General features: G+C 44.5%; 1 protein-coding gene across 2 annotated transcripts in view; it reads right to left on the bottom strand.

The window, feature by feature from the left end:
* The window catches only part of SAP30BP (SAP30 binding protein), a 29,837-nt gene that overhangs the window by 11,054 nt on the left and 4,958 nt on the right, over positions 1–13,825 (bottom strand). For both annotated transcript variants that reach the window (XM_050319205.1, XM_050319206.1), the window contains one exon: positions 2,215–2,257. In XM_050319205.1, the coding sequence (XP_050175162.1) occupies positions 2,215–2,257 (43 nt within the window). The remainder of the gene's footprint in view (positions 1–2,214; positions 2,258–13,825) is intronic.

The raw sequence follows: 13,825 nt of genomic DNA, 5'->3' as shown, positions 1-13,825 counted from the left end.
GCATCTTGTCTCAGTGCTCTTGGAATAACGCTGCTCCCCAGGTAGGATACAGAACTCCCATCCCTTTCAAGGTTCACTTACATGCTGCATTTTGCACAGCCACAAGGGATTAAAAAGGCAGTTCAGGTGCCAGTTTGTTTCTAAAGGTCACAGCATGTAAAAAAGAAAAAACAAGGAAAGACCTGGAAAGGGTGATCAGAGGGACGTGGCTTTCCCCTGGAGACACACAAACCGGTGGTGCCTGGTCTCTAAAACTGCATTCTCTGGCACTCTCTCTGCTTGGCATAAACCAGGGTGTGTGGGTTTCTGATTTCCTGGCACCAGAACAGCCAAATCAGAGGGAAAAACTGGAGGCAACAACATGCCAGTGAGTCACCCATCCATGGAAGGACACTGGTTCCCTTTCTGCTCCGTGGGCTGAGAAATGCAGAGAGAGACCTGCAACTCAGCCATACTTTCTGCCCTTGTGAACACTGAGTTTGTGCTCAGATGTCTTAAGGGCTGCACAGAACTTTCCTTACAGTCCAAAAGGTAAACAACCACCCTGCAAAGAACTTCAGGGCAAAAATACCTGCATCTTAAAACTATTATTTTGCAAGCCTGCAGGAAACAGCAATTGCAATGTCCTGCCAGCACCATGAACTCTTCAGAGTGGTACAAAAGCCCCAAAAGGACAATGGTGAGGTGGAAATCTATCAAAAAAAGCTTCACATGTATTTCCTTCTCAAACATGGGGCAGTTAAGGCTAAAACCTCCCCTCCCATTGTTTTCAAGCATTGATTATGTGATCATTACTTCAGCATAAGGCAGGACAACCATGCCCTTCCCAGCTGCTCATCCCCACTGTTTTCTTTGTGCCAGCTCCAGTGCTCACCTAGCATGCACTAAGCAGAGCAGGGAGAGGATCCAGCTGGAAGCCTCACAGGGAAAAAGAAAAAAAATAGAAAGAAAAAAGAAAGAAACAAAACAAAAAAAAAAGAGCAGTGAAGATGGATCTCAGCTGGCTCCCACTCCCAGAGCAGCTCAGAGCACACAGATGTTAAAGTGCATCCGGGGGAGGTAAAACAGAAACAGGATTTTTGGCAGGAGTCTCCATTTCTTCTGTACTTAAGCAACTGCACAACCACAGACTTTATAATAAAGGTGACGCTGAAAAATGTCAGGTGACCTTCAGAGAAGGGCAGGCCCATGAGCTTTTAATGCAAAAATCAGTTGTGGAAAACTGGCTGAGGATGACTTTGACTTGCATATAATGATAGCCAAAACTTCAGATGTCCTCCAGATGGGAGAAGTTACTTGCTTTGGGTCAGAAATGGCACTTTGTCCATTAAAGAAGTCTAATTCTGAAAAACCAAGTTTTCAGAAAGGGAGTGGTTCTCACGTTACACCAACCATGAGGCTCTCGCAACAGTTCCTTTTCAGCCAGATAAGATATGGTCTAACACAACTGACCTCCAGAATCCAGCATGGCAGGAATGTCACCTCCCATAACCTGGTCCTGCACAAAGCCAGCCTACCCACTGCTCTGTGAGTGCTGCTGCTGGGAAAGGATATCAAAGGTAAGAGACCTCAGTGCAGGTCTCAGACTCCCCAACAGAGGGTTAGTTCAAGATAGTCAGAGATGAAATACAAAATACAATTTCTGTACAGCTCCACAGAGACCACGAGAGGATTTTGGATTTCAAGCTGACAATCCTGGGCTTTCCAAATCTAATAATGGTGCAACGAATAAATGAAATGCCACAAAAATCAAGTAAGTTTTGGTAACCATTAGAACACGTACAGTACACTGCCAGCACAGCAGCTATAAATCTTTAAGTGGATCATATCTAAATATGATCATATCTAAATATGGTACTTTTGAAAAGTTTTTGAAGCCACAGAACAAAGTGTCATCATTCCTGGTTCCACTGGCTCTCACAGGGGTGTCTGGACAAAGCTACTCCATTGTGTTTAAGGTCATCTCAAAAAAACACCAACACTGCCCTTTACATACATGTTTTAAACATAAAATATTAAAATAATTTCACATATTACAAGGCATGGTGCCTTTCTCCCAAAGAAGACTTCACTGAAAGTATTCCAGTGAGATAAAACACTGCTGGCAATAATCTGAAACTACAGCACTGACAGGACAGAGGGAAGGTGCTTTCTACAAACCAGGGTTTTGAAAAAAAAAAAAAAAAGTGAATAAATATTTCTGGGTGAACTTACCAACTAGCTCCTGAGGATCTCTTTTCTCCACTTCTGAGAATTCCTGGGAGAAAGGAGGAAGAAACATATTTTAGTCAAGGTATGCATCCAACCTAAAAAGCTATGTTGTTCATTTCTTTAGAAATTTACACATTAAATCTGAGACAAAAGAACAACAATTAAGAATGAAACACAGTTTATTAGAAAAGAAGGCAATGTGTGTACCATGGAGAGTCAAAGCCTAACAGATGCTCCATTTCCTTTCCAAGCTAGAGTCTAAATTTAATGAAGGAATCAAGGCTTTGTTTCACCGAGTCCTGGACACTCAGCTCCTTTTGCATCTTGCAGAAACTGCTGTACTTGAAGCCTTTCCTCAAAACAGATCAAACCACAGATTCTTCATTTTGGGTGACTGGTCCTTGGCACCAGCCAAGAGCCAATGTTTTGGAGCACAGTTAAGAAAAACAAGCCGGATCCAGCCCACAGAAAACCACTCCAGTCCTGGGAATGCCGAGCACAGGCCGGTGCAGGGTCAGCCCGACGCGTTCCCTCGAGGAACATGGAAATAGCTGAGATTGTCCCAGAGCCAGAGCACCACAACTTCAGAGCAGCACCTGACCAGCCTCTCCAGGGTCCTGGGATGCAGAGGTTTGCCAGATGTGTGTGTGTGTGTGGTGCCAGAATTCATTTCTGCAATTGTGCCACTCAGTGCTTCGGCTGACAAACCCCCCGCAAACCAAAATGCCAGGGAGTGTGGTGGTGATGCAGATCCTGTATTCCCATTTCCCACTGTCCTTTCTCATGGCTGCTACCTTCCAGGAGGGATGTAACCAACCTGCTCTGTCAGAAACTCAAGGGCAACCTCCACTCACTTGTAGTGCTCTGCTTGGAGATCTTCCCAACACAGCAATCCCTCCTTACAGAAATTAAGGGCACTTCAGTTGCAGATGTTGCACCAGACTGTGCTGAGCAGGAGGTTTTACGTAGGATAGGACACTCTTCAATATGTTTTCCTCATATTGAGACCAATGTCCAAATATTGAGTGCTTCCCAGGAGAGTCACAAGCAATATCAAGTTCAGCACAAACAAAGTTTCTGAGACAGTACCAGCTGTATCCCAACATTGCCCTCTCCCCCCTGCCTCCCTCCCAAAGACCTTTTGTGACTCACTGGACTGTGTGTCCAAAATTCCTCAGCGTCTCCAAACACTGAAGCTATTCATTCAACCTGACACAGACATAATGCTGCCTCCTTGCTGCTTGGTAACCGCTCCCAAACCCCCTCCTTCCCTCCATCTCCAGGCAGGTGAGAGGGGCATCAGGTGAGGGGAGAGCAGAGAGGTCACCAAGCCAGATGTTGGAACCGTCTGTGCCAAATGCACTGTGAAAATCCACCTATTTTCAGAGAAGCCAAAGCCCTCTGGAAGCAGAAAAACAAATTCTTTGTGTGGCACTGACTGCTACAGGGCACTTTTTATAGCCATTCATGGAAGAAAAAAAAAAAAAAAAAAGGACACTATTTCTCCATTAGTACACTTGGATCACAGAAATACAAGGCTAAAGCTATTTTAGAAAAAGAAAGAAGTACACAAAAAGGAACATGCATCTTCTCCCTGGCCAGCTGGCGAGGCCCCAGGCCCCTCTGAGATGGACTGCAGTGTTACAGCTCCAACCCCTTGGTAATGCACTCGGTGTGTGCATCAACATCTCTTCAGCAGCACAGGCAGAGAAAAACTTAAACAGAAAAATGACATTTCGAAGCAGAAAATTTATGCCAAAAGAAGTGGCTCTCTTTGGTGAGAGCACTGGACAGGAATCCAGGGAATGCAGGCTGTGTTCTCCAAAACCTACTCGGATGTGGTGTAGGACATAACGTGGGCAGCCTCAACCACATCGAGGGAGTTTTGGGTCACCACTGGAGAAGTGGGGACAATTCTGTGGTAACTCATGGGTGTGAGGACAAACTCAGATGAACATTGAGGCTGGAGAAGTTCACAGAGCTGCAGATGCAAGGTAACATATGTCCAGGCACATACAGTGACTCAGGAGCCATAAACACACACGTGGTCAGAAAGCTGCTTTATTGCCTTGAGGGGGAGAATTTGCTAGGTGGGTAATTACGAGTATTTCTCGCCTTGGTTTGAGACAACAAGCAAGTGTTTATTGAGGGAAAGGAGGGAACTGCTTGTGTTCCAGCCTTGACTAAATTACATCCTGTGCTCTTATCTCCTGAAAGTTTTAAGTGGACTGAGCGGGAAGAGGAAGAGACAGGCCATATCCCTGAGCACCTCTTGATCCTTCCTCGTACCCAGCACTGTATTTATTATTCCATTATCCCTCCCATCATCTTCTGCCCACTGCTTCTCTTACCATCCAAGAACACAAAGGCTAGAGAAAAAGTCTCCCAAATCACCAATATTTCTGCCAAGCAGGAACTTCAGCAACCCAGTGGCAAGCCAAATTCGGTTGCATTAGACACGTGCTAGGCACCCCCAAGAACACTGTGCTCTTATTTGGGCCACTGACAGGTTTGCAAGGGTCTGTGCTGCCTTTCTGACATTTTCAGAAGCCCATTTTCAAGTCTCCTGGAGCTGTCTGGAGTTAGTACCAAGCATAAGCACACAAGCCTCTGGAAACATGAATTAATACGCTGAGAGAACCTCTGATGGCCCAAACCTCTCCCGTTACGTACACCAGACAAAGATGCCCAAAACCGTCAGATGTGTTAAACAGTGTGTTTTATGAACTTCCAGAATCATCAGTGAGTTTGCTTTCACCAGAAGTAAGGTTTGTTCTTTAATTTGCATCCTTTAAGGCTGCCCCGTTTGTAACAGGCTAAATCAAGCCAGTCCCATCAGGCCCCGCCGTGTTTTCCCCTGGCTCCCATCGCCCACGCTCGATCCACCACAGCCGCCCCAGCAAGTCTGGTCCCCACATCCCCAGGCCACAGCCAAGACATCAGAAAGCCCAGAGCTACACCAAGCAAAAGCAAACACGTTCACCAACACATTAGAGCCACACCTCGCTGCCCAGAGGATATGAATTCTGCTTAGTGAAGAGTTACTGTGCACCTCCACCCCCTGCTCCATCATTAACAAGCTGAAGACATCAACACAGCTTTTCATTAACTCCACTCCTTTCAAGCCTTCGGAAAACAAAGGGATGACCGACTCCTCCTATAGTGCTTGTTCATATTTGCTCAGTTTGCTGTTGAAAACTGAAGCAAGCAGCAACAACTGGACCAAAGTCTGGCAGATGTGAGGTTTAAGAAGTCCTGCTCAAACCTCTGAGTAGCTACTGAAGATCCAGAACGTAGGACAGCCCAAAAACCCCAACAAAGAACTGCCCTGCACTCCCTTAGGCTAAATTAAGTCTGAGGCACACTGTTGAATGCAATGAACTGATTAGAAAAGACAGGGTTTAAAAAAAAATAAATAAAAATCTGCAGATCTAATCTAACACACTATGTTGAATGAAATGGAGAATCACCAAGTGGAAAAATCAGGTACAATAAATACTGCACAGTTGCTACCTTTTGGTTATGAAAGTGAAGAAATATTTATGCATGGATGAGAGATTTGTAAAGGAATTCCAAAGCATTTAAACAGTGGAAAATTTGGAAGGTAACTGAATTTTAAACAGGGAAGTTGCCTGAATCCATTTAGGCAAAGGTGATCTTTTTATAGATTTTTGATATTTTATAGATTACATCACCAATACCCACCACATTATGTATCAGTATCTCACACGAAGAGCACAAAATCAAGCAGGTAAATGGTTCCAAGCAAGGGGGATTTTAGGTCAAATCTCTCTATCAGAGTAAATATATGAAATTAGTAGAGACTTCAAGCATCCCAGAGCTAAAGGCAAAATTTAATGGGTTCATTTCCATATGAATTCCAAAAACCTTGTTATTTTTTCAATAAATTAAGACTTCATTAGCAGCACCTACACTGCAACATTTTCACAAGCCCAATCTCTGAAAATCTGTGTGGAAGCATCTCTGAATTTACTTTTGCAGCCAGCCCCTTGCTACTTGCACAAAGTCAGCTTGGACATATTATTTATGCTGAAAATTCTCTCTACCGTCGTGGAAATACAAAACTCAGGACAAACCCCCCAGTGTTCTGTATTAATTTTTTTTCTCTAGTCATTTTATCCCATCTAGCATTACATGATGATCTCTAAGAATAGCTTGATTGAGTTTAAACAAAAAGAAAAAGGCAGTACTGTACTTTATCATGCACTCAGCAAGCTGATTTTCTGGCTGCCATCTCCTTTGCAGCCTTGATCTCACAAGATCAACTGTTTAAGGGCCTAAAGCCAGAGGGCCTTGCTCCAACAGACCCACTGAGAGGAGTCAAGGGATGCTGTGGTGGTTCAGAGCCAGGCTGGAAGACTGAAAGACAAAGACAAGCAGGAGGCAGACTCCTTTCCCCTGATCTGGAGACTATAATAAAGAGCAGACTCTAAAGAATGTGCTGTGGACAAGGACAAATTAATAAAAAAACCCCTCAAAAAACAACAAGAATCCCCCCACTGTTTTAAGCTTCTAACTGACCACTAACACAAATCACCATTTCTGTGCTTCTAAGAACAATTGTGCACATCAGCTCACTGAGAGCCAGTAACAGTTATGATGCTGCTGTTCCTGTGTGAGTTCAGGAAAAGGTTTTTCATTGTTTCCACTTTCCCAAGACAAATGGTTTTTCTCAAGCCCTGGACAAGACGACGCTGCCTGCAAGAGCCTGACTGATAAGCACCCAGATTGTTGTTTTTCAGGTATCCTAATCAGTTAAAGAAGAAGAACAAGCTGAAGGGGGTGTGTGTGCACACAAACAAGGAAGATGCTGCATTCTGGCTTAAGCTTTCACCTCGCTGAGGTGAAATACAGACCATCTTTCCAGTCCTAGAGCGTTTCCATCCAGTTACATAAAAGCCAGTGCCCGCTCAGGTTCCACGGAAAATAAAAACAACCAAACACAATCCTCCCAGCATGGAACAGAGATTAAAGGAAGGAAGCAAAAAACAATATGAATCTGAGACTGATGAATTCCAGTTTGGAAAGGCTTGCCCAGAACAGCTTTATTTAATGGAAAGAATGGACTGACTTAATAACAATGCTCGCTAAGTCCTTCCTGAAACGAGATCCATAAATCCAGCACAACGCTCACATCCCACATAACTGTTAGCATTGACTGTCACCACAAGGCACACATTCAGCCATCAATTCCTGGTAGAAGCAGTTGCATCTGTCAGTGCAGGTGCACTTCAAACTGCAACAGGAAGGCAGAAAAGATACAAACCCAGACCCTGATGCTTTAACTGAGATGCAAATTTTAAGAAGTGGGCAAGCTGATGCCAGATTTGCCATTGCTTAATTGCCTTCCCAGACCTGCAGCCAACTGAGCCCTACAGCTTCATTTTTCACTGACTTGCAGTTACTACTAAAAAGAAAACCCAAAAAACTAGCTCAGAAGCTTCCACAGCACCAACCCCTCAACATTTTCTCTTTTTTTTCCAGAGAATTCTCTTGTGTTGCAGAATTTCTTTTCTCTCCCAACAACTTCACCTGATTGCTTGCACATAAAGTAATTTAACATCAATTTAAACTGCCACACACAAAATTTATAGATCAGTCACACTGTTGTCAAGCGGTGGATTAGTTTGAAGATATTATTGCAGGGAATTTTCCAGCACAGTCCTTCCACCAGTAGTCAGTGGACCTGCTGCTGCAACAGCTGTTACAGTGGATTTCTCTCATCTGAGCAAGCACCAGCAATAAGCTTTTGTAATTTCAACCCCCCCACCCTCCAACTCAGAATATCTCCTGTAGTCCCAACATATCAACAGCCTCATTTGGCTGAGCATGATGGAAAAAAACTATAACTTAGCATAAAGTGTTAGAAGAGTTGTCTAAGCTAACAGAGAAGATGGTCTTGCCAGAGCAAGCAGGTGGAATGTCTACATGCAGGCAGCAAGACAACTCCAAACCCTGGATCACATGGTTTTTTATTATCATCCCTTCTTTTCCTTTCTTTTCCTTTTTAAAGGAACATGCTATCAGTTATATTCTTGCTTTTTCTACAAAGATCAGAAGTGATCATGGGAAGAGAACACCAGAAACTTCTCCTTTAATATTAAAAGTGCACAACAACGACTGTTTCGTTTCTTGCTCTGCCTGATGCTGGTGTGCAAGCAGGCTGAAGGCAGCAAACAGAGTGCATGTCAAGTGCATTTAGAGTCTGGGGAAGAGAAATCAAGGGAACAGGAGTACATTGCTTTTATTTCTCCCCCCCCCCCCCATTTTTTTCTTGTATTGTGAGAGAGAAGAATCCCAAGAGAAAGCCTGAAACAAGCACATTTCCTACAGCCATATCCTGTTTGCCAGCCCTGATACACAGGCAAAGTGCCCAGGACAGGGGAAGAAATTTAACATAGGAAAACCTGTAGAGATCATGATCTAGAGACCAACAGAAGCACAGCAGCTCAGAAATAAGCCACCATCAGAAAAAAATTATACATCCAATCCCCAGTGACACTTATGTTCAGGCTTTACAAATCTACCTACTTTGAGAGATCCTATTGTAGTATCTCAAATAGGGAAGGAAGAACAAGTCATGAAAGAGTCAACTCCTGAGACATTCCTCAAGCATCTTATCAAAATAAAGAACTGGTGTAGCTGGCACTGCCTTTTACTTTTCAAGCTAAATTAAGTCAAAAAATCCACATTCATTAATGAAATAATAAAAAAAAAAACACCACTGAAAAATCCCAACCAAGACCTGGCAAAACGTTTCGGTGAGAAAATGCTTTAGAAGGGAAGCATTCATAGAATAAAGCCTTGAAATAGCTTCTTTGAAACTTGACTCCATTCACCTGACATATGCTATCTCAATATTTGACAAAGATTATTTGTTAGGAGTAATTTCCAGTCAAGGAACTGCGTGCCAGAACTTTTGCTTTCCACGTGGAGGTGGAGTCAGGAACATCTGCCTTAGGATGGACCCTGGTCCCAAATCCACCTGCCTCCCTGCACAGCCCACGGGAGCCCAAGAGCTGCAGCTCCCAGCAGGCTCCCCTGAAGCCACCAGGGTAGAGGTGCCTTGCTCTGCAGAGCCCACAAATTCTGCTTCCCAGTCACTTTTGCTTCCTGCAGGGAAACAGGAATTCAGAGGTGAAGTATCAGCACCACCACCACGTGACAGGGTGGGGTGTCAAGGTACTTTGGTGATTTTATGTTTTTACAGCTTGCTGCAGTGCAGAATCGAGCAGAAGGAGAAGCTGGGCTGGGAAAAATCTGAAGCCTCACAGCAGCAAAGGAAAAGCTTGAGAGAGCTGGCAAAATTAACTTCTTGCACGAGCTTTCTCCCCTAGTACATCGTACTAAAAATTCCTCTCACTTTGGAGTAGAGGCAAGGTGTAAGAGCAAGTATCCTCACTGGGATATGCACTCCTCTGTGAATGGATCCCACGGAGTTTGTACAGATTTTGCTCCTTCTGGACCCAGAACAGGGCAGCTGGAAGAAGCTATTTTCAGCTATTTGTTGGTGTTTGAGGCAATCCTCCATCTGTGCTGACTGCTCAGACTCTCAGTGTGACACACACCAACAGGCAGGCTCAGAACAGCCCCTTTCAGCACAGCAGAAATCACTGCGACCCCAGAGCTGCACTTGAAGGACTCAGACCTTTCTCAGGTGAAAAGCAGCTCCAGAAAGGACTTCTCTTCAAGTTTAAAGACAAACAGAAAAGGCCTGGCTCTTCCTTTGGAGGGAGGCAAGCCACACCTGTGTCAATAATCCCTGGTATTTAGTACTGCAGGGAGTGAAGACTCTGCCACAACATGTATGCCCGGCGGGGAGGAAGGAACAAGCATGTCCACGGACATGTCTCATCTTCCAAACAGCTCCAGAGCTGGATGGAAGCCAGGAGCTCCACGTTAGGTATTCCAGCCTCAGAGACCAACAATGCTGGGATCTGTCTCCCTCTCAGACAGAGCTGGAGACAGCAGGACGTGAGGCAAGGGGGCAAAATAAGCCAAGATGCCAAGTGCCTTTTTTTTTTTTTTGTCATACAGGCAAACCAACCTTAACTGCCCCTGATATTCTCTGGCAATAACTAAAGTTTACCTAGTTAAAAACAGGAACCAGGTATCAGCTGGTTTCATGTCTCTCTGAGTGGGCACTCACTGTAGCACTGCAGAGAACAGCATTTGCAGCTGAGTTACCTCTACTACCCCCTAAGGACTCTCTACTGCACTGCCAAACACCCTGGTTCTCTCCACAGACCTCTGAAAATCCACGTGTGACACCTAAAACGAGGGGAAAAGATGAGGAGTTGGAAGCACAGACAGCATTTTACACAGTTATATTTAAAGGAATTTAAAGCAAAGCAAAAGATGAACCTGAGACTGCAGTGCTTATCACTGGCACCTTCAGGCTGTGCCCCCAGGCACAGGAATGAGTGAGGAAACAACCCACTGCAGATCTGACCTTGACCCCAGCCCTGGAACCTGCACAGTTCATGCTTTCAAAGTCTTTACAAAAAGGTATGCTCACAGCTATGCAGAATAAAGGCTATTTTAATGATACAACCTTTCCCAAGCATACTTTTCCCCTTCTTGGGAGCAACATAATTATACCTGAGATGAAAGTTAATGAGTAGGCTCAAGCATTTTTTTGAGAACCTGGCTTGATGAATGTGTGTTGAATTCAGAAAAAAATTAATATGCCTTATCAAAATAGGAGTTAATTTCATGGATTACCTTACTGCACACACGCCCATTTACTGGTTCTTAGCACTTACCACTTTTACTTTAAATCAAGATAATTCTGGCATTTAAACAAACAGGCTAATGGACAGGCAAGATAAAATAAAACCACTGCAGTCAAAAGCCTCTAAGTATTAGTACACACCTATGCACCATAACACAGTAAAATTACTTTACAGGTATGCTGGATCAATAAAAGCTAAGCACAATAAAGAGCTGATGATTATCAAGGGGTGGTACTTTGACATGCTTAGAAAATTTGACAGCCTTCTGCTAAGATCTCAGTTTGGCTGCCTCAAGGATGCAGAGGGGACCCCTAAAACCGAACCAGAAATGGAAAACATCAAAGTAGCCACCTGCTTTGAAAAACTGCTGCCATGTGTCAGGCATTCCCTTGCCAAAGGAGTGGCAAATTTCTTAGCTTTCCCGCACTGGCTGGTCCTGGTACCACAATCAAGGCTCAGGAGTTAATGATTTCCCTCTGTGAAAGCTCCAGGAGCCAAAGCTGCAGGGCTGGGCTCTGGCCCTGATCAACACTTGCAACTTGCTATTCATCCAGCCCTACAATGTGAAGCACAGAACCCCTCAGGTCAGGCTTGGAGCACAAGGTCAGCATTTTGTTTAAGGTTGATTTTCCTTCTTCCTGCAGGGCTGGTCCACTTATAGAGCTCTGAAGGCTTCTATCTTCTTACTGCATCAGGGCTGTAACCAGAGCCAGCTGCTGGCCAGGGCCCAAACAACCTGCACTGGCTGCAAAGTCTGTTAACCCTCCCCATTCCAAACCAGCACTGCCAGCAGAGCACCAAACTTCAGATCCACTTCCACCACATCCTTCATTCCGTACCCACAGCTCCATCGTCCGAGGAAAGGACACAAAACTCATCCATGCTGTGGGATTCCATCTTTTGAACACCATGCCTTTGCCAACAGCTCCTGCAGACAGGTTTTTTTCTCTTCTAAGCAGAAGGCTTTGTTTCTAAGGTGGTTTTAAGGCAGATGCTTGTTTACAATTGGTGACTGCCCAGGTAAAAGCAGGGAACCCTGAAGGGATCTTGGTCATTACAAACACGTTCTGTCCCAGAGCCTGAGCACATCCATCCAGAGTGAATGTTGGAAGAGCAACTAAGTTCTACCCAGATTTGAATCTCCAGTCTTCCATGAGTGCCTGCAGCACTTCAAAATGCAGGCAGAGGATGCAACATATCTGAATTTGCTGCTTAAAGAGGAGGGTTCTGCTTTTTGCTGCAAGCACACAGTGTCTGGGAATAATTCACAGGTGCTCAGTAACAGTGAATTGTATGGGCCAGAAGCCTGCTCTGGAAGCTTTCAGATGACTGATGAAGCTCAAATATTCTCCTACTCCTGGCACACACCCTCCCCCAAACAGGTGCATAGAAAATTACCCACCATCTCACTGAGAGCAGCCAGAAAACAACAGTCTCACATCACAATGCTGGAACTTAAAAGCTCCTGGTGACTTGCTCCTTGGCAAAAAATAGAACCCACAGCAAAGCTGCAGTCCCAAGCAGCTCTTTTTATTGGCTTCCCCTCTGGAGAGGAGCAAGGGCTGTCAGACATACAGGTGAGTCTGAAACACCATTCAGTAAGGCCAGTAAGGGCAAACGCCCTGGAATCAAGATAAAAACCCAAGATAAACAAACTTCCCAGGAAGGGTAAAAGTATCTTCCCACTGGGGTTGTTTGAGGCAGGCTACAAATCCACTCTCCCCACCATCACTTTACCAAATAGTTTTTACATCATTCCCCACTTTCTGTCTCCTCAGTCTGTACCCACAACTGACACCAACTGGACCTTCTGGAGGTTTTGTGCCTGGTACCATCCAAGTGCAGGATGAGAAAAAAAAAATCACAGGATGCACCAGCAACAAGGGAGCTCCTCCACACAACCTGGATCGGGTGTCCTGGTCAATTATGCCAGATATAATCTCAAAGCAGTTCATTTACAAGATGTACAGTATGTACAAAGAAGCAAAACACCAGCAAAAAAAAAAAAAAGCTGATTGTGTACTCAGGGCTTGAAACGACTACAATTAACTGATGAATTTTTTCTCATTCATGCATTTTAAAGGATTTACTTCTGTGTACAGTCAGATTGAGACCCTGGAAAAGCCCCAGCCATATATAAAGGGCCTGAGATATCTATTTAAATGTGTTTCCAGATCTCTGATGTCTCCATGAAACTGATAAGAGCAACCCCAACTCCAGCACTCTGCTGGGGCAAAGCAAAATAAAGTTACCCCAAAGTGTCAGCAAGTTACAATCAAGGGCCTCACCTTTTGCTGCACTCTGGATTTACAGCAACTACAACACTTGGAAGTTGCTCAAAGCAGAGAGCAAGACTGAGGAGAACACTGCCACTTGGTGGAAAAAGGGGATAGGAAACATTTGCAACTGCTGCAGGTAAAACTGATTTTACAAAGATGTTCCGTCTCACCCCCACCCATCCCAAGTGAGTTTCTTAACAGCATGGCTGGTGCAACTCCACCAGTGTCCCAGGGATGCCTCACAGACCCACACCTGCTGTGCTACAGCCACCTCTCCCCAAGTGCCAGCTGCCTGTTCAGCTAGAAATCAAAAAAAATACCCCAAAGGGCCAGAGGAGACAATTCCCTTTTTCACTTATGTATGAGGACATCTATTAAAGATGACATGAAAGTCTGAATGCTGTTTCAGACTCAGCTCTGATTTGCCTCCCTGCTACTCCTCTCAAATCCTCACCTTTCACGCCATGCTGGGATGGCAGGAATTACACTTTACCTTTCTTTTTATTTACACTTATTAACTTTAATTTACATTTTCAGTTCTTGCAGAGTCTACCCAACACATCAAATGCCTTCTTTTTT

The sequence above is a fragment of the Myiozetetes cayanensis genome, unplaced genomic scaffold, assembly GCF_022539395.1.
Source record: "Myiozetetes cayanensis isolate MyiCay16 unplaced genomic scaffold, myiCay2020 scf22, whole genome shotgun sequence".
Taxonomy (NCBI): domain Eukaryota; kingdom Metazoa; phylum Chordata; class Aves; order Passeriformes; family Tyrannidae; genus Myiozetetes; species Myiozetetes cayanensis.
The sequence above is the reverse complement of the archived record's forward strand: the minus strand, read 5'-3'. Positions and strand labels throughout refer to the sequence as shown.